General features: G+C 42.0%; 1 protein-coding gene across 4 annotated transcripts in view; it reads left to right on the forward strand.

Annotated features, from left to right (window-relative positions):
- Positions 1-27863, forward strand: part of DIP2C (disco interacting protein 2 homolog C) — a 320043-nt gene that overhangs the window by 172541 nt on the left and 119639 nt on the right. For 2 of the 4 annotated variants that reach the window (XM_057416491.1, XM_057416492.1), the window contains exons 3-4: positions 729-896; positions 11216-11326. In XM_057416491.1, the coding sequence (XP_057272474.1) occupies positions 729-896; positions 11216-11326 (279 nt within the window). The remainder of the gene's footprint in view (positions 1-728; positions 897-11215; positions 11327-27863) is intronic. The other 2 variants (XM_057416493.1, XM_057416494.1) reach the window with 1 other exon arrangement.

Below are 27863 nucleotides of genomic sequence, written 5' to 3' on the forward strand. Positions count from 1 at the left end.
TGCTGTCTTTGTACTTTTTGTTTGTTTTGTTGTGTTACCTTTTGGACAAGACTTGAAACACTTCAGTTTGATGTTCTCCTTCTAAGACTTGACTCATCTGAATGGTTCAAGGTCCCTGCTCACTAGGAAGGGGGAGATGAATCCTTTCCAAGAAAAAATAGGATAACAAAACAGGCGCTGCCTTTTGTAGGCCTCTTAGTATCTGAACAACCACATACATGACCAGTTAAGATTTTGGTGGTTTGGGGGGTTTTGTTGGTTGTTTTTGTTTTGGTTTTGTTTTGTTTTGTTTTTTTTAATAATTGTTTTGATGAGGAACTGCAAGAATTTAGAAGCTTTGGTGGTCTTGGATCTTACTAATAAAAGGGAATAGATGTTTTAGGGATCTAACAGTATGGAAACAGACATGGCTCTTTCGCTTGGATTTGAGTCGTTGGGGCCGGGCAGGGATTTGCATTCTGTGACAGCATTCAACAAACTAAAGGAAATCCAAAGGCAGTTCCCCTCTGTTGGGACATCCAGTCCTCTCGCTGCACCTTTGCTAACATTAATAACGCCCATGTTGGCAGAGTGGAACATTGCCCCGCGTTGGCTCCGTGAGTGTCCTGTGGTGTCTGTGCGTGCGTGTGCGTGTGCTCTACTGCATGGGGGCAGCAGCTCCATTCGTTGCTGTAACAAATGTAAAAAAACTAAACGTGAATTAATTAGTTTTTTTCAACTTGTTACAGCAGCGAATGGAGCTGCCGCGGTACGGTGTAGACTGCAACACAGTGAAGGAGCTGCCAGAAGAATGCTCCGCACTGCCAACATTGGTGTCTGTGACATCCGGGAAGCGGCCGCTAGAGAGAGAGCAGCCAGCACAGCAGGAAACCGGCCTCTCTTTTATTTTCGTTTTGGTGAGCACAATGAATATATCTTTTCCAGTCCGTATCCCTCTGTAACTGCGCCTCATCTGGAAGCCTCTAGTAGACACCTACATCAGTAGGATACACCAGGAGCTGCCAGTTACAGGCAGGACAACCAAAGGACAACATCTGGAAGGCCATTACTGACTTTTGTCTGCCTAAGAATGAAGTGATGGGAAGGGCGAAGGAGTAGTCCTTCTTAGTAACACTTGAACATGTTAATGTCTCTCTACCTTCCATACCATGGATTCTTCAGAGGAGTTTGCATACAATAAGCTGGTGAAAGACAGGAAGGCATGTGTTTCTAATTTTCTTTTTGGCACTGCCTTTTTACAGAGCACTGGACAGGTCCAAGTCCATCAGAATCCAGAGGAAGCTGTAAAAATCTAAGCACCCCTAATTCTATGCTATTTTCAAGTAGAGAGCTCTGTTTGAACTCCTCTCACATCCAAACCATTCAGAAACAGAGTGACTTTTAGGAACAGACATCAGACTGGTAGAGCAGACTAGAGGAAGAACAATCTGCGGGGCTATGTGATTGCACTGTGGACCAGCAAGGCATGACTCCAGCCATGCCTGCATAGCCATGCCCTTCAGCAAATACCTGTCCTGCCTTCTGAGGTTGACCTGTGGCTGGTGGCAGGCAGTCTGCTCCTACTCTGTGTGTTTGTAGCAAGGCTGCAGAGGATTCACAGCCCCTCAAGACAGCAGATTTTCTCTTGCCAATCATGTGGGCACGTGGAGGACATCACATCTTGCCTGTGTGCTGGTTCACACTCCAGAAGGCTGTCTAGACATGGTGTACAAGGTAGTTAGAGGGAAGATAAGATTTGCAGTTCTGTCTGGACAAGACAGCCCTATGAAAAAGATTATCCCCTTGAGAAGCCCTTCCTTGTGCATTTTCAAGCCGGTTTCTGTAATACTTTGGAGGAGGAAATCCATATTGGATTTTTGTGTTGTCTGTATTTATGCACTTACATGGGCCTTACAGGCTCCCTCGGACTGGCATGATTAACTTCCTCCTCCCAAGATTTTTGCAAAATAGGAATAATTAAGTTGCAATTCCAGGTTTCACAGAATTAATGATATAAAATCATCTAAGTGCTAAACATAGGCAGTAGAAAGGTTGGCTGTATACATTATAAACACACATACATATGTGGTCTTCTTGTTGCGCTCATTGAAATGCTGTCATTTTAGAAACGGGGAGCAGTTTCTTTTCAGGAATGGGATTAATGATAAGTGGAGCTGGGCAGCCAAGTGGTTGATACTCTACCAGGTGATGTGGGAGTTCACTTTCAGGCTCCCAGTTTTTGACAGCCCAGTCCCAGAGAGTGTTTTGTCACAGATGCTGTACAGCAAACATGCAGCAAGTCTGACACATGGAGGACGTGCCGGATCTGCTGCACATCTGCAGGTTGACTCTGCGGTGCACGCACAATAGGTCTGACACATCCAGATGCTGCACAGACTGCACATATGCAAAGGACATTTGTACTGTTCCAGATGGGCTGTCGAACATCCAGCAATCCGGAACGGATATGCTGCGTTTGGCAGTGTTAATGGGAGAAAGGACAGGGGGAGCCCCCTTTTTCATTCCCATTAAATCCCCACCTGCTTTGACTTAGGGAGATGAAAGTACAGCTTTGTTTCCTCTAAGCGCTTTCTCAGGAGGTCATTTTGTAGCTGGAGATGTTCTGTGCAGAGTAGTTTTTACTTTTCTTAGTATACCCGTATGTCAGACATCTAAAAATAGTAGTGAATCTGGACCTTTGTATCTGCACGTATATCCCAGTCTCTTGTGCTGTGACCTTTCTCTTGCTGCCTCTGTAGAGGAGCCATGAGAGTCAGGAACTGAAAGAGTAACCACTGAAACAGGCTTTGATTTCAGAATATCTTTCTGAAGATTATCTTGATTAGATCAGTCAGTTCTGGGTAAGATAACATGTGGACAGCTGCTTGCATGCTATTAAAAGAAACCCTTCCTAGAAGAAAAGTAACTAAATTACCTGCATCCCCCATAAGCTGTGTTTTTTCCCAATTTGCTTCCAGTCTTTTGCCAGGAAATTTGATTATTCATTCACAGAACAGAGATGATGTTGTTATCAATTGAGCTTAGACATGGGTGGTTCATTCTCTCTTAATCAAGTGCTGTGTCTACACTAGATTACTTTCTGTAATTTCCCATCATTGGTACTACCAGTGCAGCTCTATTTGTAGCTAACCATGTAGACCAGTCACCAGTGCTTCATTTATAATGGCTAATAAACTTGTGAGATGTGGTATTTTAGAGCCACCCGCTGCTCCTTTCACAGGCCTAGAGACAGATCACTGCATCTCCTGCTGCTGGAGCCCCAACAGCACTAGCGCAGGGAAATTTCAAGCTATGCGGTGCAGAGAAGATTCTGAAGATTCATTCGTACTGAAGATCCCTTTACCTTACCAAGAAACAATTTTCAGTAGAATTACAGGAACCAGTTTCCATAGCCTCTGTTATTAACATGACATATATACGTGTAATGTATGCATGCATTTGCTTTCAGCTGTTCCTGCTGCTACCCCTTTGGCAGCCTAAGTAAACTTGGTGATTACAATTTCATTTTCTCTTCCACAGACATTATTTGGATTGCAAAGATTGCCAGGAAGTGTTTAAACGAAGCACGATTCTGGAATTCAAAAAAACCCCTCATGTGTTCACTTTATTAATAATGGGTATTCCTATCACATCTGTCTTCCTAATTCTTGAAGATCTTATCAAGGGATAATGATGATGGGGCATTTCAAAGCATATATGTGTGTTGAGAACATTAATCTCATTGGAAGGCATATGCATTGCACAACTCAAGGACACATTTCTGAAACCTGTGTGACAGATGTTTCAAAGATGAGAAACTCTGGCACACAGATGAACACTTAGTAAGTGTTTTTAAAGAAGGATTTTGGTTTGAACCGTTGGATGCCTTGCAGAGCCTGGTCTGTTTAAAAAGAAAGGTTCTGAAAGGATCTGTGATCTACCCCCTGAGGCTACCAATTAAAGCATGATAGTTACTGCTTCCCTTTTGCCATGCTGAGAGCCCAGTTACCAGCTGATGCATTCTTTGTTTTCTAATGGCACCTCTGTTTCCTATCCAGCAGTAAGACCTCATAATACTAAACTTTGTCCAAACAGAGAGCAAAAAACACCTTCCTTCAAAGACTTTACACCCTAATAGTAAAGCCAAAAAAAAATGTGTGTAAGGGAAGAAACGAGTACATGATGAAATCAGTAATGTGGGTAGCAGTTTCAGTACTCATCATGATGGCTTTTTTGGGAAGGATATTTTTAGTACACATCAGAGTCAGGGTGATTTTCAAAGAATTTGAAAAATTTCTGTGAAATATCTGTTGATGTTCGTGAAGACCATCTCTGAAATAGAAGAGCATAGAAGGAAACATGAAGATGTTGGTCTAATATTCTGACACAGAAAAGGTGGCTCAGTCAGAGTATAAAAGGAAGTATACATACCATTGAGGGCCCTGATACAAAGCTTATCTGGGCTGGAGCAGAGGAGGTGGAGCCAGTGAAGGCACGTGAAGAGCTGAGTGCTGCTGTCAAAATGAGAAACGGCTGGAATTCACAACACTGGCCAAATTAGTCTGCAGTGTAAGTTGAGCAGAACATTGATGAACATGTTTGCTGTGTGGATAGGTAGCCTTTTTCGACATACTCCAAAAAGCATCTTCAGATGGTACACTGAAGCTGTGAGACTGTCTAGAGAAAAATCAAAATCAAGCATCACATCAAACAAACATCAAATGTCCACCCTCACTGAGATAATGGAGAGAAAAAAGAAGCCCACAATAGCCATGCAAAGCTTGAACTGAAAGGTAAAGCTTTCAAGGAGATGCTGTAGGGCAAGATCAAGATTGCAATAAAGAACAATTTGAAGTATGTGCATTGTTTGAAATTAGAACCAAGTGCAGGAGAAAGTGTGAAAGCTCACCTGTGAAGGAAAGATTGTTATTTAAACATATCTAATAAGAAATGCCATTTTCTCCAGACTTATCTATCAGAAAGTGGCTCCACTTTCCTGGATAGCTTTGGTGAGGAGTATCACATTTTAAATCTCCTTTGGCTTATCCAGTGAATTCATTACTGAGATGTACACTTGATGGGAAGAGTGAAGTGCCACACTAAGTAACAAGTTCTTTGGGGATAGTGTGACATTTGACCTGTTTACAAAATGCTTCATCACCTGGCTTTGCTTTTAAAGCTGAGCCATCAGCCACTGTGTAGAAGCTCAGGAAACTGTTTGAGCGGAAGATAATGTTTCTTCAAACACTGCCTTCCTTCCCACTAGTGCTGGAATTGCTGGGTTTATCCTACAGCTCTCCCTCCTGAGGGCACACACAGTGAGTTATTTTAGAACAATAAATGCAGCTTGTGTCTAAGAATGCCTTCTATTTCTTGTCAATTAGAAATTTCAGCTTTTAAATATTTTTAGATTAAAAAATTTCACACAGACATAGGAACAAGAGATACATCAAAGCTACTTGTCAGCTGTCATTATGAAACAATTGCCCTCTGTTGGAGAGGGCATTGCAGCTATTGCCACATTATCAGCACATAGCGCTTCAATTTAGGTACAAAAAGAATAAAGAAGGGAGAAGGAGGATGAACAAAGAGATGGAAAGCAAAAAAAAAAGAAGATGGAAGGAGGTGGAGCTGGCTTCCAGCTGACAGTTTTGCATCTTCTGTGCTCTTAAGATGCAAACTACAGGCTGGGCAGAGAATGGATTAAGAGCAGCCCTGAGAAGGACTTGGTGGTGCTGGTTGACCAGAAGTTCAGCATGCCCCGAAGACATACGCTTGCAGCCCAGAAAGCCAACTCTATGCTGGGCTGCCTCAAAAGGAGTGTGGCCAGCAGATCAAGAGAGGTCATTCTCCACCTATACTCTGCTCTGGTCAGATCCCACCTGCAGTACTGCACTCACCTCTGGGGCCCCCAACATAAGAAGGACATGGACCTATTGGTGCGAGTCCAGGGGAGGCCACAAAGGTGATCAGGAGCACCTCTTCTATGGAGCAGGCTGAGAGAGTTGGGCTTCTTCAGCCTGGAGAAGAGAAGGCTCCAGGGAGACCTTAAAGCAGCTTCCAGTACCTAAAGTGGCCGACAAGAAATCTGGAGAGGGACTTCTTACAAGGGCATGTGGTGACAGGACAAGGGCAATGGCTTTAAACTGACGGAGTGGAGATTTAGATTTGAAGCAAAGAAGAAACTCTGTACTATGAGGGTAGTGAGGCACTGGCACAGGTTGTCCAGAGAGGTTCTGGCTGCCCCATCCCCGAAGTCTTCAAGGCCAGGTTGCACAGGTCTTTGAGCAACCTGGTCCAGTGGAAGGTGTCCCTGCCAATGGCAGGGGTTGAAACTGAATGAACTTTAAGGTCCCTTTCAACCCAAACCACTCTGTGATTCTAAAAATGAAACTACGCAGCTTGCAGTGGCATTCAGCCTGGAGAAGAGAAGGCTGCGTGGAGACCTCATAGCAGCCTTCCAGTATCTGAAGGGGGCCTATAGGGATGCTGGGGAGGGACTCTTCGTTAGGGACTGTAGTGACAGGACAAGAGTAATGGGTTAAAGCTTAAACAGGGGAAGTTTAGATTGGATATAAGGAGGAAATTCTTTCCGGTAAGGGTGGTGAGGCACTGGCATGGGTTGCCCAAGGAAGTTGTGAATGCTCCATCCCTGGCAGTGTTCAAGGCCAGGTTGGACAGAGCCTTGGGTGGCATGGTTTAACGTGAGGTGTCTGTGCCCATGGCAGGGGGGTTGGAACTTGATGATCATAAGGTCCTTTCCAACCCTAACTCTTCTATGGTTCTGTGATTCTATAAATCTATAAATCTTCTGAAGTTCTTGCATTTTTTAGCTAAATATAATTGAGGCAGGATCTAGCTTGAAGATTAGGATTTGTAGACTGATATTTCTGCATTAAGTGGCCTGCCTATTAACCTGGTATTCAAGTTGCTGTTCTTACGTGAAGAGACACCGTTAATTCAGTTGATGAAACCCATAATGTTTTTCAGCTTATTCCAAAGCAGATACCTCCACTGACCACCTGTGTAGCTCTGAAGGCTTTACTGGGCTCATGTTGTTCCCTGAAGTGTCTAATACTGTTCAGTATTTCCTAAGGTATTGGATACATCTGCAGAGAGTGAGCGCATATCAAACAGGACTTAAAGGGGACGTATGCCATTCTGGTCAAACCTGGTATCATAGTCCACAATATCTGAAAAGACAGTGGACGCCTCTGTTTAAACTTTTGAGTCCTGGCATAAGTCTCTTTTTTGTAATGGGAGCTTAGCTTAAGCACCTTCTTGTACACGCCTAAATATAGGTGTCTTAATCTGCAAGCTGAACCCCACATTAGCAGCATTAGATAAATGAACTAATGCTTGTGTTAAGAATGTTGCTGTTCGTTCCAGTGCACCTGGTAATGCATATGTGTAACATGATGAGCATAAAGCACTGATTTCTCAGCCTTCTATGTAAAATAACTGTGGTCCAGGCAGATATATATGTGTATATTACTAAAATCCTTCATAACTTGTGATAAGTCAATCATTAGTGCTAATTATGCTTACCTTTTGAGTTTGTGCTTTAGATGCAAGGTCGGGGTAGACTGGTATTATTAAGATTGATGCCAGTTTGATAGTGACTGTGATTGTGTCTGCGCACAGAGCACTGGCATGACACTGTTCTTTCTCTTACGAAAGCCATTCATTGTTCTGCTGCCTCCTTAAATTTAGGAATCGATCCAGGTATGAATTCTCAAAGCCCGTTATGCCACCACTTCCACTGATTCACAAATGCAAAGCTGCACTTGAACAAGCATTAGCACTTAACTCAGGGCCCCTGTGTGCTGGCTGTGAAAGCTATCAATTTGGGGGTTTAGTTATGTTCAGAAGTATAAGTGAAAAAAAAGATGCTTGTTACTGCACTATGTGGCTAGAGCCTTCATGGAGGTGAACAGTTCTGCTGTTAACACTGCTTTGCTATTTATGGCAACACTTCACTGATTTCACGGTGTTCATTATTCTGTGTGGCTTTTACTCCTACCTATCACTCAGAAATGGCAGCATGTAGGTTCTTGCTATTGTGTACTTTGTCTCACACCATTGTTGGTGCTGTGCGAGGGAGCAGGTGCATGGGAAGCGAAGGTGTGAGTCCAGGCAGTGCCAGATAATTCCTGCTCTAGAGCCTTCAGTAAGGAGCCGTCATTAGGTTTCTTACTGTCTCTCCAAAGTGGGACTGTGCTCTGCATTTTCTCACGTTAAAGGAACTTAGTGTGGAGAGAGGTTTCCCCACAGATGGCAAACAGAGAGCCATTTTAGTACAGAATTAACTTCCTCATATAAATCGGTGCTTTTGGAGAACCAAGTTCCCACGTTGTGCTCCCCACTTGGGTAGAGGTTCACTGTTGTTATGTTTATGGGAAAGTGGGGAGTAAAGCTATCAAAGGATCCCCAGACCTCATAAAAGCAGAAGGTATTTTGGTATTCTCATTTAGTTTGCTATGGCCTTAAATGACTGCTAGCGCAGGATGTTGGGGCTGTCTTTTTTCTAACTGCACGAAGAAACACTATTACGTATTGTGTAAGAACAGACTTACTTAAAAGAACAAGGGGGGGTAAACTATTAAAGTGTCTCAATTTTCAGATTAGATGAGAAATTTTTGTACCTGTACTAAGAACAAGTAGGTGCATGAATCTCCATAGTGAACCAGAGGAGGGAAGAGCCCTTTGCAGTGTTAGGGAGTACATTGGGCAGCCATGCTGCCTTGCTGATGGGGCGTCCTGCTGTCTTCTGCAACAGAGAATAACTGTTCGAGGTTACCTTACATGCACTGTCTTTTGGACACCTTGAAAAGAGCTTTTAGCACTGCCCACAGCTGCAGAACAGAATGAGACACTTAAGGTGTCTCATAGCCAGGAGAAGGAAACCACAGGCCTGAATGTGTTTTGTCAGCTCTCAACAGCTTTCAGGTCTACCTGAAAGTTCTCCCTCCCCCAGCAGCTGTGCACCTCTGAAACGCATGCTTTTCCTCACAGCTTAATTTCCCCTCAGTGTTTCTAAAGCCTACTCCATGTTGTTTTGTTGTTGTAAGAATGCATTTAATCCCCCGTTACTGTGTAATCATGATGTTGTACTTCAGCAGTAACACCTCAATTATTTTTATTTGTTCTTCTCCACACGCCGTTGCCCTACACAAGTCATTTGCCATGGGAAGTTGTGGCGCTGCTTTCTTCACAAGATCTCTGTCACACAGCAGCAGTTTTTTAGGCTCATGTTTCTGGAGTGTGTTGTTTGTTTTTTTTTGTAAATGGATGTGATTTCCAGAAAGTATTGAAAACTTTCAATCAAAATTAATTTTATTGTTAATGTTATATTGCTGGTTCTCAGGGTGACCCCACAAAGAAGGAAAAACTCTATGCAAATGAGGAGAAAATATTTCTTCTGCTTATTTCAGTGATTCAGAAGTTAGGTTCACCTGCCTTAAAGAATGTAAAGGCTTGAGGGCAAGCGAAATTACACAGCACTGTAGTGTGGAGACAGAGCAGTAAAATGAAGATATTTTATTTGATGTAAGAATATAAATGATTAGTTACAATCTGAGTAGAAGAAAATGTATGGATTTACTCTGTCTTTTATGTGTCTATGAGATTATACTCCAAGTATGTTTTTCAGTCAACCAGCCACTCTTCCACAAAATCAAAGAAGACTTGACGTTGCTAATATTCCAAAGATTCAAGAGAGAAGCTGTATTTGGAGTTCAGTTTGTTTTCACAAAGAAATAGGTGTACAAAGTGTACAATGGCTTTTAAATGATGCTTTTTAAAGACTCCACTGAAACATAATTGAGACTGCTTGAAATCAACGTAGCATTTTTGTTTGGTCTAAAAGTTTTTGTTTCGACAAACAGAAACTCTTATCCAATAAGCAGGCATTGAATAGTTCAAAAATAGAAGTGGAGAGGGTTTGCATTATGTTTTAATTGGAAAATATGAACATATTTCCAAGCATTGCTTTGTTTATTAGTCATCCCTTTGAATACTTAATAGTTTAATAAAGTAATTTTAACAGGTCTTTCCTACTGTCAACCCCATGTGCAAGAGATCAATTTTATTTCTGTCCTTACAGTTCCACATAGGGGATCTGCTTTTTAAAGGCAAATGTAATAGGGAAGGATTGAGTTCATTTCTTCAAGTACTCCTGTTTTTTTGCTCCTGTGCATCACAGTGCCTAAGGCACTGGGCTTACTGGGCTCAGGTTCTTCTGTGGAAGACAGCAGGGTAACATATTATACTATTATATATGCAGGTTTGCTTTCTTTTCCTATTGTTTGTTTGAATTTTCATGCATAATTATTTCACCCTTCTCTGGAAGATGTCAAGAAACATTAGTTCTTAGAAGTGTTTATATACAACGCTGCTGTTATAGCACTACTGTCATTTAAGGAGCCTTCAAGAAAACACCTATTTTTTAAAAAAGCAAATTCACTATGAGAAGGAGATGAATCTTAAATACTGGATGTTTAGAGATACTGAGACACTGCAGGTGTATATATTTTATAGCGCTGAATTATTTTTGTTGTTTTCCTGGAACAGGTCACTATTTTCAGCCTGGTTTGGTGCAGTTATTGTTTACTCTCTGGCACTCGGAAGGTAAAAATGCATATAGGTATTAATATAGTTCCCTTCCTGCAGGCTATCTAGTTTCTGTAGGTTAGGATGTTGTTGTCACCAGCTGGTGTCATCCAACTGCATGAGGTTTTAGATAATGCACACTGGGAAGACTAAAATATTAGATATTATATACACTATAGATATATATATGTATTATATATATATAATATAGATAAACTATTAGACTTGTATTATCAATACAAGTCTTCTTAGGAATTACTTTTAACCAAATTGCAGGAAAGCTTCAAGACCCTTTGCAGTCATGCCTGAGTTTTATTAGCACATCAAAATATTTCCTGAATAGTACTTTATGAAAGGTCACATGTTTGGGAAAATAAAACAACATCACCAAGCTTGCCGCCTGTATGCTCTTCTTACGTAGTTTATGATCTTGGAAAAAGGTTGTCTTAGGGAGAGCCACCAAAATAACCACACCAGAAAAGCTGACCAGAGGCAAGTACTGTGTAACCAATTGACGTGGCATGATTTAGCCACTGGATGCTCTTTTTCTGCTTCTAGGGTAGGCTGAACTCCTCCTCCTCACTACTAAGAATTAGCTGTTTGTTTTGTTTTTTAATTAATGCAGGTGTGGACCAGGCATTGCCACAAGAACGTCGAACTCCTGTTACTCCATCCTCTTCCTCTCGATATCACCGACGCAGGTCCTCAGGGTCACGGGATGAGCGCTATAGATCGGGTAAGTAGAACTGAAGTCCACAGAAGTGGAATGAAAAGTTAAAATAGTTGGTTCTGTTCTTTGTTACTTTAAAGGGAATTTTGCTGTAAACTCATGGGAGATAGTTATTGTATGAATACAGTGACACTATCCAAGCATGCAGGGGGGGGTTTACACATCCAAAGTATATCTGGAATTGAATGACAACAAACACGAAGGGCAGCAAGAAGGGCTTCTGCAGGCACATTGGCAGCAAAAGGAAGAGTAGGGAAAGTGTGGGCCCAGGACGGGCCAGTAGGTCAAGGGAGGCGGTTGTTTCCCTCTGCTCAGCGCTTGTGAGGTACATCTGGAGTGCTGGGTCCAGTGCTGGGCTCCCCAGTACAACACAGATATGGACTGGACATACTGGAGTGAGTCCAACAAAAGACCACAAAGATGATTAGAGGAATCAGTAAAGGAATTAATTATTTAAAGAACAGAGCCTTTTCTATGTGAGGAGAGGCTGCTAGGGCTGGAGTTATGGAGAAGGCTCAGGGGTTCTTATGCATGTATATAAGTAGCTTGGGAGAAGTAAAGAAGATGGAGCCAGACTCTTCTCAGTGGTGCTCAGTGACAGACCAAGAGACAGAAGGTACAAACTGAAATATGAAAAATTCCATTTAAGCATAAGAAAAACGTTTTTTACTCTGAGTGGTTAAACACTGGTGCAGGTTGACCAGAGAGGTTGTGGTGTCTTCGCCCTTGGATCTGTTCAAAACATGTCCCCAAGCAGTCTCCTGTAGGTGATCTTGTTTTGAGCAGGGAGTTGGACTGAATGATCTCCAGAGGTTCCTGTCGACCTCCACTAGACTGTGGTTCTGTGGCACAGCTGGATTTTGTTGTAGTGATTCTGGTTTGGTGAACACCATGAAAAAAATACCTAATTTGAAGTATAGCAAGTTGCTATATTATGCCCTAACAGAAGCACTGATTAAGGGAAGATAATACTAATTTCAAAGATGAACAAAAGGGTAAAATCTCATTGCCAGATAAATGGGGTCCAAGTATCTTCACGATGTTGCTCCAGATATAACAACGAGTGAAGGAAGTGATTGGTTTATAACTGAAGGAAAAGTGAACTCTGAAACTTCTTTACTCTTACCTTTGAAGGCATAAACTGCATGTACTGCATCTTAACTGGATGAAGGGTAACTGTGCTCAGCTGTTTCAACTGCTGCAGTATTAAGCATGCTTCTCAGATGACAGCCAGAAAGCCAAGGTCTGGTTGTCCAGTGCTACCTCTCTTGCAGCAGCAGAATAAGGGAGCTACAGAGAGCAGCACCCACCAACTGCTGTGGCAGAGAAACCCTTGTGAGCTCAAAGTTGGGAGCCAGGGAGTGATGGTTGTGGAATGCGCCAAGGAGCCAACTGTGGAGGTTCTGGATTGTGTTTGAGATGCATCTTGCTGGATGCAGTTAGCAAGTTGTGTCATTGTGCTGACACAACTGTGGAAAATTATAGAGAACTCCTTATAAAACCTTTTGTAACATATCTCTGGTTCATTCCATTAGTCAAAGAGCTTGCCAGTCCTACTTAAAGGAAAGTGAAATGATAAATGTTGGCAGAGAAAGTTAATTTCTGTCCAGACCATTCTGATAAATTTGAAAAACTCCCCTCTCCTCTCGGAAACCTTGGGTTTACAGTGTAGATGCTGCCAGTTTTCCATTGAATGATGGTTGTAGGATCTCCATAATAAGTCCTTGATATATAACCTCCTAGAAGCTTCTCCCTCATTACACTGATTGATTTCTACCCAGTGTTTTCAAACAAGTAAAAATGCCAACTCTGAAATTGTCTAATTTGTAGGCGTGCAGCCCATGGTCTTCAGACCTCCAAGCTGTGACTCTCCAGAGCCATTCCATTCAAAAAATGTGTGTTGAAAGCTGTCTGCTTGAGCTATGCTTGCAATTTGTAAACAAAGATGTTGAGTCAGTTTGGGGATGAGTGAAAGGAGACATCATGCACATCTTCCCTGTGTGCGTCTCCTGATACCCCTAGAGTGCTCTGAGTTGGTGTTGCAACTTCTTGGTCATTGCCTGCTGCCTTGAAAGGAAGGCATTTGTTCAGTGAAATGGTACATAAGGTCCTGCCTGATGGAGTGGAGCATTATAATGTTAAATATAAATAATAAAGACACAAATTTTGCTGCTGAGAGGAAAAGTAAGGGATTGAGTGCAAAGGGTTGCTTGTTAGTGCAGGAGTTTCATCTTAGGAAAGTCAGGAATATACTGTAAATCCAGACCTCTCTTGCTGCTCTGCAAATGTCCTTGTTGTTAAACCTGGAAAGCTTAACAGTATTTTGGAAACTTACAGCAGGGCTTTGAATTCCTACCTTGACTACTGTATAGCATGACTCCTCAGCAAGTCACTGAGCTCTCCAGCAAATGTGTTTGAACACCTACAGCATCTTCACTCACTTCGGACTGTATGTAGCAAATGTTGATGAAGATAAATGTAAACTTCATTGCATTTTTGAAGAGTTCTGAGGTCATCTTCTTCAAATTTGGTTTCAGAATACCTTTGCTAAGATACAGTGCCATGTTCCTATTCTGAATTTTGTTCTCCCCTTTTGTACATTGCCTCTGAGATCAGAAGTCTATTTATTTCTTGGTCTCATGACTCATACTTGCTTATTACGGCAGGTTACAAACTTGCGAGTCAGATTTCTTTCTTGTTATCTTGTCTACAGATTCAGATTTGCTTCAGGTAGAAGCCTTTGTTTTGCTTGTTGTTTCGTTGTACTTAATACTTTAGCATCTCTGCTCTGTCACACTCTGATTATTCCATCCTAGCTGTTACCCAGTTTCAATGCTTGCTATCATATTTGGCACATCTTCTTGGAAAAGGCACAAACCAGAATGAATGCGCAGTCTTTAACCAATAAGTAATTCACTTCTAGGAAAACATTTCCCTTCCTTAGGTTTTTTGCACCATTTATTTCAATTGACATCTGCAAACAAGTCCTCTACTCCAACTCTGATCAAAGTCCTTTTTTGCCCCTTCTTGATAAGGTTTTCCTAATTGGAAGACTAACATCCTGGAAGTCATCGAACTCTCCTTCCATGCCTTTGTTTTTTACATAAATTTAGATGTCAGAGAAGATTGTTTAATGACTTCTCTTTGGAGACTCAAAATCATTGCTGCCACTAATATCACCTTCAACTTATGCTCTTTTATTATGGAAAATGTCAGACTGTGACATTTTAAATACTTACCTATTTTTTCACTTCGTTCATTGTTGTTGTTGTTATTATCATCATCGTTCTTTCATTAATGTTGTGATAGAATTTTTCAGCACTATTAGTTTGAAAACCTGGTTTCTATGATTTTTATATTCTAAATAAACTTGACTCTGAGTTTATGGAAGCTTTCTTTTCTTTCTCCTAAATATTCCTAATACTCCTTGTGTTTCAAGGTATTTTGATTTTAGAATTCATCCCACATTCAGAATTTAGTCTAATTCTTTAAAACCAAAAAGGTTTAAATTTTTCTGGCTGCTTCTTTTTATATAGGAAGAGATCCTGAACATTGTGTTACAAAATGTCAGCTGCTGTGATTGTTTTTCAGATGTCTAAAGAAATGGGTAATGCTGTAAGTGTAGTAACTGCATCATTGCAGGGTTAAACTACGTTATTTACTGTATAGAAATGTGGCAGCTAGTTTAGCTGGTACTAACTCAAAAGCATTTTCAATTTGTTTACTATTGAATATAGAACCTCTCATATTATTTATTCACTTAGAAAGAGTATTTGGAAAGGTTTCCCAAATGTAGACTGTGGCAGTGTTTTTCTCCTAGCAGCTGCCATTCTTTAACCAGTGCCCATAGTATAATATTATCTGGGGGCTTGAGAAGACACTGAATCCAAATGTTGCTGAAGGCTGGATAATTATTTTGCCAAAAGGTTTTTCTGGCCAGTGACTTTTCAGGCAAGTCAAAGAAAAACTGGCTTACATCTCTTCTGTTCTCCATGCAGAATAGACATCAGCATCTGATTTGATCTGGCTCAAGTGACATGACTGCAAAATCAGGCACAGACTTGAGTATGAAGTCAATAATGGTCTTGTAGATGCAGCTTCAGCTTTGTTTCCTTAGTGCAGTTGAAAAACTAGAGTTCTCAGTTACTGGAAGCTGCAAATCCATGAATTTGGTATAGTGTGTTGAGATAAGGAGATAGGAATTACTTGGTAAAGAAGTAGGTAACCTGAATGGCTTAGCTTTCACAGTCTTACCATGCTGTCTAAATGAACTAACTCAGTCAGTTATGAGATGTTGGCCCTATATGTCTTCCATACAGTTGCTAGGGACCTGTTTGCTCCCTGATTAGTACTGGCTACATTCTGCTCATTGTAACACTGAAATCCCTTGTAGAAAAGGACCTGAAGCTTCTGCCAACCATTCTTTAAAATACCATCGTATCAGCTGTCTTGCTTTTGGAAGAATTGTCTCACTGGTTTGGTGCTTAAAATAGTGATCTGTAACCTCTCCACAGTGCAGCCCTGAAGTTACAGGGCTGCTAGAGTTTGGCCCCTTGCCTGTGGCTGGCTGTCCTGGTGGCCTGGGGCAGAGCTGGGCTCTGCTACCGCATAAAGGCTGCAGCGCAGTACAGCAGTGCCTGCTGCTGTGGCAGTTCCAAACCAAATATGCCACGGGTAAACTGGGCACATCCTCCTGATTATAAATTGTTTCCTTGATCGTGATAAATCTCCCCCATGTCTGCATTTCTCAGCTATTCATGGCCTGCAGGGTTCAGAGAGCAACTCTCCTTCAGAGACCTTCAGCATCTCTTTTATCTCCTCTCCAGAGAAAAGTATGATATCCTTCCTCAGCTGGATGTTCAAAACATGAAAAAATAAAACGTCAGGACCTACCAACCTCATTTTTTCAAAGGGACACCTCTGTGGCCTCCAGATTATGCCAAACCAAAAAGCTTCAGTTCTCCATCCCAGTGCTGAAAACCAGAGCATTTTCTCATATTCCAGGACCTGCCTTTTAGTGATTCCACACCTGTCAGTAAAAAAAAAAAAACAAAAAACACCAAAAGAAAGATATGATGGGAATACTAAAGAAAGTATGCACCAGTGAAAATTAAAAACTGAAAAAAAACAACATTAAATTCTAGGGAATCTGGTGTAGTATGTTCAAATGCGCATGCTTTTGTTAGGAGTGACATAGCAGCGCTTGACTCTTGTATTTCTGCTGTAGAATTCTCCTCTGATGAGACGAGGATATGACAGATAGGCTTGGCCAAATAAGTGCCTTGTTTCTCCTGAGGTCTCTGAGAAGCCTTGAAGATGACCAGTGTTCTGCACTGCCTGGAGCAACTGAAGAAAAATGAGGCCAGTGAGCTCTAAAAACTGAGTTTTCCAGATGTCAGAAATGATGTGGGAAATAGTAGCATAAGTGAAATTGCACTGCCTCTATATCTAAGGGTTCATGGTGTCCTAGAGGAAAGACCAGCAAGTGAGAGCACATGTGCAACATGAACTGTTTGGATAGGTTTTAAAAGGCACAGCAGTGGATAAGCATAGAGCTGGGAGCCAAGAAATGGAGTGTTTTGAGAAATGCCATATGTGGAATCAGCATCTCTCAGCTGGTAGCATGGAGGAAGGATACTGCTGATAGGGTTGTTGTGGTACCTGGACTCTCAGCAGGGAGTACCTCCATTCTCCTGCTCAGTCTTGCTGATTTTTTCTCCATACATTCTGAAGATGTGAAGGAAGAAGCCAAATCTGGTACTCCATTCTTGGGGGGCTGCCAACCCCTGCCCCAGAGATCTCAACGCTGCAGAGAACAGCTCATTTTCCAAGCACACTCGGCACTTCTCTTTAAAGATGTTTTAATATAGGAGATTTTTGGAGATTTTTTTGCTGAAATAAGTGCATCCTAAGTACAATTCTCCTGGCTCAGGTTCCTGAGCCACCTTTCCCACACTGTGATTCAATAAGGAAAAGACAGAACAGCTTATGCGGTTTTTGCTTTGAAATCATTAAACTTCCAAACAAATCATCCCAGGCTAGGTTTGAGGGAGATTTGAAATAAGGGAGTTAGCAGTGAAATAACATACCCTGGAGACCCAAATCCTAGAGAGGAAGTTGGCACCATAGAATCATAGAATAGTTAGGGTTGGAAAGGACCTTCTAGCTGGAGGTCTGTGACTAGCGGAGTCCCTCAGGGGTCGGTGCTGGGACCAGTGCTGTTTAATATTTTCATCAACGACCCGGATGAGGGAACTGAATGTCCCCTTAGCAAGTTCGCTGATGATACTAAACTGGGAGGAGTGGCTGACACACCAGAGGGCTGTGTTGCCATTCAGCGAGACCTGGACAGTCTGGAGAGTTGGGCGGAGAGGAACTTGATGAAATTCAACCAGGGCAAGTGTAGAGTCTTGCATCTGGGGAAGAACAACCCCATGTACCAGTACAGGTTGGGGGCTGACCTGCTGGACAGTAGTGAAGGGGAAAGGGACCTGGGGATCCTGGTGGATAGGAGGATGACCATGAGCCAGCAATGTGCCTTGTGGCCAAGAAGGCCAATGGCATCCTATGGTGCATTAGAAAGGGTGTGGTTAGTAGGTCAAGAGAGGTTCTCCTCCCTCTCTACTCTGCCTTGGTGAGGCCGCATCTGGAATATTGTGTCCAGTTCTGGGCCCCACAGTTCAAGAAGGACAGGGACCTGCTGGAGAGAGTCCAGCGCAGAGCTACAAAGATGATTAAGGGAGTGGAGCATCTCCCTTATGAGGAGAGGCTGAGGGAGCTGGGACTTTTTAGCTTGGAGAAAAGGAGACTGAGGGGTGACCTCATCAGTGTTTACAAATACGTAAAGGGTGAGTGTCAGGATGATGGAACTAGTTTTTTTTCAGTGATGTCCAGTGATAGGACAAGGGGCAATGGGTGTAAACTGGAGCATAGGAGCTTCCATGGGAACATCAGGAAAAAATTCTTTACTGTGAGAGTGACAGAGCACTGGAATGGGTTGCCCAGGGGGGTTGTGGAGTCTCCTACATTGGAGATATTCAAGGCCCACCTGGACAAGTTCCTGTGTGATGTACTCTAGGTTACCCTGCTCTTGCAGGGGGGTTGGACTAGATGATCTTCTGAGGTCCCTTCCAACCCTTGGGATTCTGTGATTCTGTAAAGTCATCTAGTTCCAACCCACCTGCCATGGGCAGGGACACCTCACACTAAACCATCTCACCCAAGGCTTCGTCCAACCTGGCCTTGAACATTTCATGCACTACAATGCTCATATTCTCGTAATGCTTTTTTGTCCATTCTGGCAAGATTGCAGAAGGAGATCTTGAATGCCCTTTCAAGCCCACAAAATATAAACTATCCACATATTTTAAATCACTATGAGGTAAGCTGCAAGCATACAAAATGTCAACCCCCTTTGTTACGGTTCATACACACACTTACCTCATGGTAAATGAGAACAAATACCATACCATACCTCCTAGAGCAGAGCTGCTCAGCTACCTTGGGTATTAAGGTAGCTTGTCATAAAACAAAGAATTTACTGACCCTTCAGGTGAGTAAGGGTTACTTAAGGTGTAGACACACTTACTCAGAAATCAGTTAATCTCCTATTTGATTTAGCTCACTTACAAACTTATTTTCAATCTACAACTCAATCAGGGCAAAGAAGAGCTTGAAGAAAAACTTCTGCAAAGATGTGATTTACATGACTGCATCCTTGCTTTGACCCAGCAAAAAAATTTGTGAGGATAATTGCAGAACTCTTGAGGAAAATTACTCAAGGATCTCCAGAGGAAAGAAATAGAAAGTTGATTTACTTCAGATTGCATAATAAAGGGGCCTGAGATGAAGTCACTACGTGAAGCTGACTTCCAGATTGCATTACAAATGAGATAATAAATAAATGGAGGGATGGAAATGATTAGTGGGAGGCCTGTGTGTTGGTTTTCTATTTCACTTATCAGTAGAGTTAATACCGTTTTAAATTTCAGAGTTTAGAGAAAAACATTTTAAAATCATCTTTATTATAATACCTGAAAAATCCAAAGTAAAGCAAAAACTATGCCTTTCAGTAAACTAGCAGTGGAGTCGTAAAGAGTTCAGTCTGCTGTTTTGGCATCCTCTGCGTCCATCATATAACCTCTGAGTTTCACAGCCTGCCCATACAGCTTTCCCAACCACGTGTTTAGCTTTTACCTTCCTTCCACCCAGAATTATGGATTATGGCCACTGCCATCCAAAGTGGGGTATGACAGCCATGCTTTTTTTCTTTAAAGTTAAGCTTTTTGACCACAGAAGGGCATACAAAGCTTGTAGCTTCTTCGTGTGTGCCCAAGGTGGACAGAACCTGCCCAGGAGGTACGTGGCAGCAGCTGAGTGACGGCATGGCACAGCCCTTTGCAGAGTGCACAGAGCACAGTTTCCTGCACCAATGGAGTTTGTTGGCTGCAGCATCCTAGAAGAGCGCTGCTTTTTTTGGTGGGACATTCATGGGTGTGCAGATGTTTTCTAAAACGCTTACTTTTCATAGTCAGAAATGTGCAGGTTAACAAAATTTGGCTCTGAATTCATGAAAAGTCAGCAGAACTTTTTCCCCTGTATATCCATGTATCCCCAGTTCCCAGTAAAACCAGAGGCCCAGTGTATATAGTTTAAACATCCCAAAGACTGAAGCTTAGACACTTAAATCATTTTTTTAAATGTAAGCAACAGTTTATTTCTGTCAGTAACCTCTACAACCCGTGTATAAATGAGTGTCATCTTAGACCAGATGTTCTTGCATTCAGTTGAGTATTCACTATGTTAGTTGTGAATGCCATATTTCAGAATTAATAGCACACTTGGCTTGCAGCTGAAGAGAAATTAGGTGTCACAGTGACCAGGCTATGTGCTTTCTTACTTTAAGGAAAGCACATAGCTTGATCTTTTCTATCTTAATCTCACCCGGAGAGATGGCAGAAGTATTCTGAGCCTGCTTCATTATAGCATCACCCACAGCAAAGATCCATTATTATATGGACTCACTTACTTTCACATTCCCAGGGGTGAGATGATTTTCCAAAGACTGATCTTTGTTGGATGAACACAACAATTTTATGAAATCACTTGCCCTGTATCTGCCTGAAAATAAGTCAGTGCTGTCAGCCCAGAATAATCAAAAGACAAAGCCTAACTGTAATCTGTTGTGATGACACCACATTTACTGTGTATCACGCTATTTAGTGTGTCCTGATTGCATTTCCAGTAGATGTAGCTACCAAATTACCTCTACTCAGAGTATGTACAGGCTACATATTAGGAAATGAATTCTCAGTATATCCTTCGTTTCCATGGTAGCTACAACAAAGGTCTGATTAAACTTGTAAAAGACTTTAATGCTTTCAACTACTGGTTTCCTGTAAGGCAAAATTGACACCCTTTCCTCTGTATAATTACTTAACATACTATTGCTATACTTAGTGTTTCCTTATCTAGAATTTTCAGCCAAAATTCACCTTTGATAGTGCTGGTCTGATAGTGCTGTTTCCCCATAGTATCAGTTACCTCCCTGTAACAACTCCAGAGCCGTTAGGATTCTGCTGTTGTTCTTCCTTTGATGTAGCAGTAACTGCCCTTGCTCCTATTGGTTCCTGCAAACGAGCTCTGCCTCTTCTTCCAGCTGTTTTCCTTGGTGCCATCCCAGCTGCTGGCTTCCCTGAAGCAGAGACTTACTTGTGGTTATTTGTTAATATGGTTATCTGACTTCAGAGCTGATCCTCTACTGCAATATCAATATCAATAAGACATAAATATGTTTTCTCTGTGCAAAAATAACCTCTTCTTAAAAATCCTTTAACATTCTCATTAGAGAATCATTCTTGATCTTAATAATCTGCCGTTCTGTAAGCAAGTCAGTTGTGTTTGTGAATGATCTCATAAAAAGCAAGGATGCTAAACCTCACATTCCTTGGGCCTGTCCTGCTCCCAGTTGTATCATCATGTTACCAGGAATTGCTACTAAAGAAAAGGGAGAAAGATTGTTTCCAAAGGCTTAATAAAAAAATGGATAAAAATTGTGCAGGAGAGACGAATTACATAAGCCAAAAGGAGCAAGCACATGAAATGGATGAATTCAGATCGCATCTAGGTATGTCTCCAAGCAGTCTTATTCTTCCAGGAGTAAGTCCCTTGAAAGGAGGGATGGAAGTACCATTCCTTCAGAACTGGAAAAGCAGGCTGCAGAAGATGGTAGGGACTCTGTTAGATAATTCTGCATCTGTGCAGCAAAAACTAGGCAATAGTTGGTTTTTCATATTTGTGTTTCTTAAACAGTGGGGGATTCAGTATCAAGGCTTTATAATTACTGGGAAACTGAAAACGCATGCAAAACCAATAGAAGGAATACATTTTATCAGAAACATAGGTAGAAACAGACTTGTGCTATCTTGATTCTAGCAATGCACGACTCCTGTCTACAGCCAGTCTAATTTCTTGTCTTAAAAAGAAACAGGGCCACATGATAAATTAGATGCAAGAGAACTACGTGACACACAACTGCAAGACCTGATTTAAGTACCAAAGAAAGCACTGTTTTTCTTTTGTGTGCTGAGGCATTCTATGCAAGGGGTGCAAGGAACAGTTTTGTAATGTGGAAACTTTGATGTAGCTGATGCTTATTACACGGGAGGAGCACCCTGTTTCGTGATCCATGCAGACCTAATACCCCAGATCCCTGATCCGTGAGGAGGTATTACTTTGCTTGCAGTATGTTGAGTGTTTGACATGCCTAGGGAACAAATGCAGCTAATACTGAATAAAGGAAGCCACTGAGGCATGTTACACTTATATTGGAAAAGAATTTTAACAACCTGTCCACACAGAGAAAGAATGCAGCTGTAATTTGTTGAATAGGTTTTTGTTTTTTTAAAAAGAAGAGCTGAACAAAAAGGAGCAAACTCATCCTGCTAAAACTGCAGAAGTCTGTGGGAGGACTAGGAATATGTAGCATATTTCACATGTCTCAGTTACAATTCAGAGCTTTCAAGGACCCTGTATCTGGCCCAGCTAAAGAATGTGGCATCCCTGGGGTTCATGGGATGTGAAAGAAAGATCGAGTCAGGATTAAACTCTATGCCAAATGAGAATGCGCACTTCAGAAGAGGACTCTTACCGCAGCTGTAGAGAAAGAAAAGATACCGCAGCATGGCTCCATATGTAAACCAGGATATGGCTGACCTTGTTCATCATACAATTGCTTTCATGCTGCAGGAAAGGAAGACTGCTTTGCTTGTGGAGCTAATCTGAGTCCAGAAGGGTCGTACATACTGTGTTCCCCAAAGTGCTTGGCTAAGAGAGGACAGCTTGTCTTAGAGGAAGATCAACAGTAGCTCTAAGTAGCATGTGTTTGTGCAAGGAGAAAGAACGTATGTTCTCTAGACAATACTTCTGTAAAAGTTCAGAAGAAACTTTTTGTATCCCAGAGTCACTACAAACCAGACTAAAACTCCTGGCCAGGCTCTCTTTCTGCTTGCCTGCCCGTCTTCTGACTAAATAAAATATTGTTGTGTCCTCCAGAAAAAGATTAGGTTCCAGGCCATACACCATGTAAGGAATAAATGTTTAAAGAACACTGTGAACAAGAAGACAACAGTATGACCAGTCTGTAATTAACAGCATTTGCTTGTGTGTTTTGGGGCATTATTATTTGAACTCTGCTCACCTATCCACAGTTAATACAGTTATCTCCCTACAGTTATCTCCCTGACGTCTTCTGTCACCACGTTCTTCCTCTTGAGAGTAGGCTCCCTCCCACATCACCGTGCATTTAAATGAGCACAGGCTCATCCCTTCAGCTGGGCTGTGCGCAAACCACCAGTCTCCAGCTGGTTTGTTGTGCCAGGGGATCCCATCAGAGCATCATGCCAGCACAGGTAGGATGTCACTTCTTTCCATAGAAACAGAGAGGTGGCCTTGTTTCACTTTCTATGGGGAGTGAAATGCCCATGGAAACATGTTGAACATGCAGCATTAGATCACACTGAGATAGAAGGCTGATGGAGAACCACCGTGGAGAACATGGTGTCCGTATCAAGCTGGTGTATCGTAGAATAGAATCATAGAATAGTTAAGGTTGGAAAGGACCTTAAGATCATCAAGTTCCAACCCCCCTGCATGGGCAGGGACACCTCATACTAAAGCATCTCGCCCAATACTTCGTCCAACCTGGTCTTGAACACTGCCAGGGTTGAAGCATTCGCAGCCTCCCTGGGCAACCTATTCCAGTGCCTCACCACCCTAACACAAAAGAATTTCCTCCTTATATCTAATCCAAGCTTCCCCTGTTTAAGCTTTAACCCATTACCCCTTGTTCTGTCACTACAGTCCCTAATGAAGAGTCCCTCCCCAGCATCCCTATAGGCCCCCTTCAGATACTGGAAGGCTGCTATGAGGTCTCCACGCAGCCTTCTCTTCTCCAGGCTGAACAGCCCCAACTTTCTCAGCCTATCTTCATATGGGAGGTGCTCCAGTCCCCTGATCATCCTTCTGGCCCTTCTCTGGACTTGTTCCAACCGTTCCATGTCCTTTTTATGTTGAGGACACCAGAACTGCACACAATACTCCAGGTGAGGTCTCACAAGAGCAGAGTAAACGGGCAGGATCACCTCCTTCAACCTGCTGGTCACGCTCCTTTTGATGCAGCCCAGGATACGGTTGGCTTTCTGGGCTGCAAGCACACACTGAAGCCGGCTCATGTTCATTTTCTCATTGACCAACACCCCCAAATCCTTCTCCACAGGGCTGCTCTGAATCTCTTCTCTGCCCAACCTGTAGCTGTGCCTGGGATTGCTCTGACCCATGTGTAGGACCTTGCACTTGGCATGCTTAAACTTCATGAGGTTGGCATCAGCCCACCTCACAAGCATGTCAAGGTCCCTGTGGATGGCATTCCTTCCCTCCAGCGTATCAACCGAACCACACAGCTTGGTGTCATTGGCAAACTTGATGAGGGCACACTCAATCCCGCTGTCGATGTCACCAACAAAGATGTTGAACAAGACCGGTCCCAACACCAATCCGTGAGGGACACCACTTGTTACTGGTCTCCAGCCGGACACTGACCCATTGACCACAACTCTTTGTGTGCGGCCATCCAGCCAGTTCTTTATCCACCGAGTGGTCCATCCATCAAATTGATGTCTTTCCAATTTAGAGACAAGGATGTCGTGTGGGACAGTGTCGAATGCTTTACACAAGTCCAGGTAGATGACATCAACTGCTCTACCCCTGTCCATCAGTTCCGTAGCCCTATCATAGAAGGCCACGAAGTTGGTCAGGCAGGATTTCCCCTTAGTGAAGCCATGCTGGCTGTCACCAAGCACCTTGTTGATTTTCATGTGCCTTAGCATGCCATCCAGGAGAATCTGCTCCAAGATTTTGCCAGGCACAGAGGTGAGACTGACTGGTCTGTAATTCCCTGGGTATGTATGTTGGTGGATTGGTTTGTTTCTCTTCCTAAGCCTTTCAGTTAAACAAGGAGCACAGCATTGTGCCAAGTTATGAGATAAACCAGATGAAGAGTGACTGCGCTAAACAGAGCATCTCCTGGGAAATCTGGGTAACTCTTTCTGCTGATGGAATGAGTGATTTACTTCTATTTGCAATAGATGAGAGTTTCTGATTTTACAGTGCGGTGGCCAAAGCTATGGGTCATCGCTCTGGGAGTCTTAACTTATGGACCCTTAGTCTCTATGCCAGTTCTAATTTCTGTACCTCTTGTTTTGAGGCCTCATCTCTTGTTTAATAGATTGTTAGCTCTTTGAAGAGGAACTTTCTCTACCATGTGTATGTTTTTACAATCCACTTCCTTTGTATTTCACTTACTGACTTTGCTCCCAGAATTACACTTGCCCTTTATATCCTGTCATAGAAAGTAAAGGGAGAAAAAAAACAAATAAAAATGCCTGTATGCAACAGAGAAAAGACTGGAGAGAGAGCTGCTTTGTCTGAAGTTTGCTAAGTATTATCAGGCAGCCTGTAAGAAATACATGTCAGGTTGAATGCTGAAAACCAAATGGATAGCGACAATATGGGTTAAGCAGCTTTCCCAAGCATATTGCTTTACTCTTTCCCATTTATTGATTCCTTAAATACAAACTCACAAATTGGATTCAATGTATCATTGGCCAGCCTGAAACAGAGGAGGACAATAGAAGATAAGGAACTGCACATTGGTACTGTAGATAGAGGATATTTTATGCTATGCTCTAGATCTTCTGTTGGGACTTTCTTGTGGAAAAGCCAGGTGGGAAGACTATAAAGGTTTTGTTACCTATAGGAGTGTTTTAAAGGGTCAGGACCTAGATTCGTTTTATCAGCTGTAACAGTGTAGTTAGAATGTCACAGACTTCTACATGAAAGAATATTTCACCTAAAAGCATTTTCTTTCCACTTATATTTGGGACTTTTTTTCAGAAGGTTTGAGTGCAATTAGATAAAGGTATATCTATGTTTGAAACCATACGAGAAGTTTATAGTAGGTGAGAAATTGTAGCGTGTCACACTATGAGGAAAAAGAAGAGAGGTGGTTTTTTGCTGATATTTCTTTTTCCTTTTTTTTAATGAAATCTCCTAATGGTGTTTCAGAGCAAAATCTTCATACTTGAATGATTTTTTTCAGGAAAATTTAACAAGAAATGCATGTCTTAAAGCAATGCTTAATCACAATATGATGAATTCAGTTAGCCTGAGTGTGCCAGAGTAGATTGAGAAGACAGTTCAGACACTTTTGTCAGACCTGCAAGGCAAGGGGCATCACCCTGCCAGATGGTTTGAAATTCTAATGTGATGTTCCCTTCTGATGCTCTGTCTGATATGTGGAGAACACAAACTACTTTGTGCTGATGGGATGTGGGGGGAAAGATAGTTTTCTGTCCCACAGAAGCTTGGATATGGCTTATTACCTTCATTTTACTTTGTTCCAGTGTGCATCACAAATGTGGTTTCCTTCCTTTAGTGACCAAGGAGGTTCCAGTTACTACTGTATAAATTTCTATTACAAGTCTCCTTGTATTTTTTCAGTAGCTGCTAGGGACAAATTGTGGGCAAGTAGGGGGAGAGGACGGGTCACCTACATGCAATATGGTGGACACCATAGCCCATCTTTCACGGAGATAAAGGCAAAGAGCTACCACACTCTTGCTCAAATTGATGAGAAGCAAATCATCAGGGTCACCCTTTGCTGATGACTGTACATTTTGATTTAGGTTTAAACCCATGCTGCATAAAGCTACAAAAAGAGCTTCTTATTTGTATTTTGGTTAACATTCCTTGTTATACATCAGCAAAGTTGTCTTGTAGCTCAGAAATGCAAAGCTAAAACCTAGAGAAAAGCAAACCATGTGTATGGAAAATGCATACCTGACGCTTAAGTGTCAGTCTGGCTTTCCATCGCCTGTGATTTCTCAATATTTTGGGACTTAGACTCTAAGTATGAATGGCTTGAATGCTGTTCATGAGCTTAACAACTCCAACTCTATAGAAGACTGCCAAAACAGGATGAAGAGCATCTTCAGAACTCAATCAGTAGGCTTTCATTCAAAAAGAAGCCTATATACAAACTATATAGGCTGCCACTCATTCTTTGTCTTATCCTTAGCGATTTTTTTATGTGCTATGGGACACTTCATGTAGCCAAGAGTTTCACTCCTGGGAGAGAACATTATGAAAAGATTTTTCATCCAAGCTTGACTGTTTCTGCAGTCTTCTTTTTCTTCTCCCCCTAAAAGCTTGCAAGCTCCCACTGATAGTCCCTGGACCACCTTGGGACTACAGTCATCAGCCTTTTCTAGACACATGTTGTTTTCTTTGAAACCTCCATGTTCTGAGTAATGCCTTCAGAATGATTGACCTTGTAGGCTGGGCTGGGAGCAGGTGTGCGTGTTCCTTCTCCTCAGTCAGCTTCCCTCTTGTTTATTCTATTTCTTATCTTTTCCATTATTTTTGGTTTCCTTTGGGGGTTTCGTGGGTTTTATTTTGGGATATTTTAGGAACCTGTAGTTTGGTTTATTCCACAGTAACCCATTACAGATAAACATATCAGGCATGTGCTCTGTTAAGAAAACAGTTAAATTCCTGGACTCCCGTGGACTCATTTGAAAATCAAAACCCTGCAGAATGTTTTCTAAATAAGCTGATGAGTTTACCTATCAAAAAAGAAATCAAAGAATTCACAAGTGATGATGATTCAGTGTCCAGCTGTCACAAAGCAATTGAATAATGATTTTCTGTCATCTGTCCTTTAAAAAACATTGAGTTACACCTCATCTCCCTCCTCACACTTACAGTAAAAACCAATCCTAAGTACAATAACACACAAAATAAAATTATTCTTGATCTTTGCTGTCTTGATCAGCAAAGTTTATTCTCTTCTAAAAATTGCTGTAGAGTTTTGTTGCTTTTAGGGGTTTATTTTGTTTGGTTTTTTTTTAAGGGAAAGCTCATTTTTAATGCTTGATATCTAATTGTTATTCTTTGAATTAAAACCAAGAATTTTCCGTTTGTTAGG

This window comes from Pezoporus wallicus, unplaced genomic scaffold (genome assembly GCF_028554395.1).
Source record: "Pezoporus wallicus isolate ANWC-B61680 ecotype Strahan unplaced genomic scaffold, APGP_CSIRO_Pwel_v1 contig_3847, whole genome shotgun sequence".
Lineage (NCBI taxonomy): Eukaryota > Metazoa > Chordata > Aves > Psittaciformes > Psittacidae > Pezoporus > Pezoporus wallicus.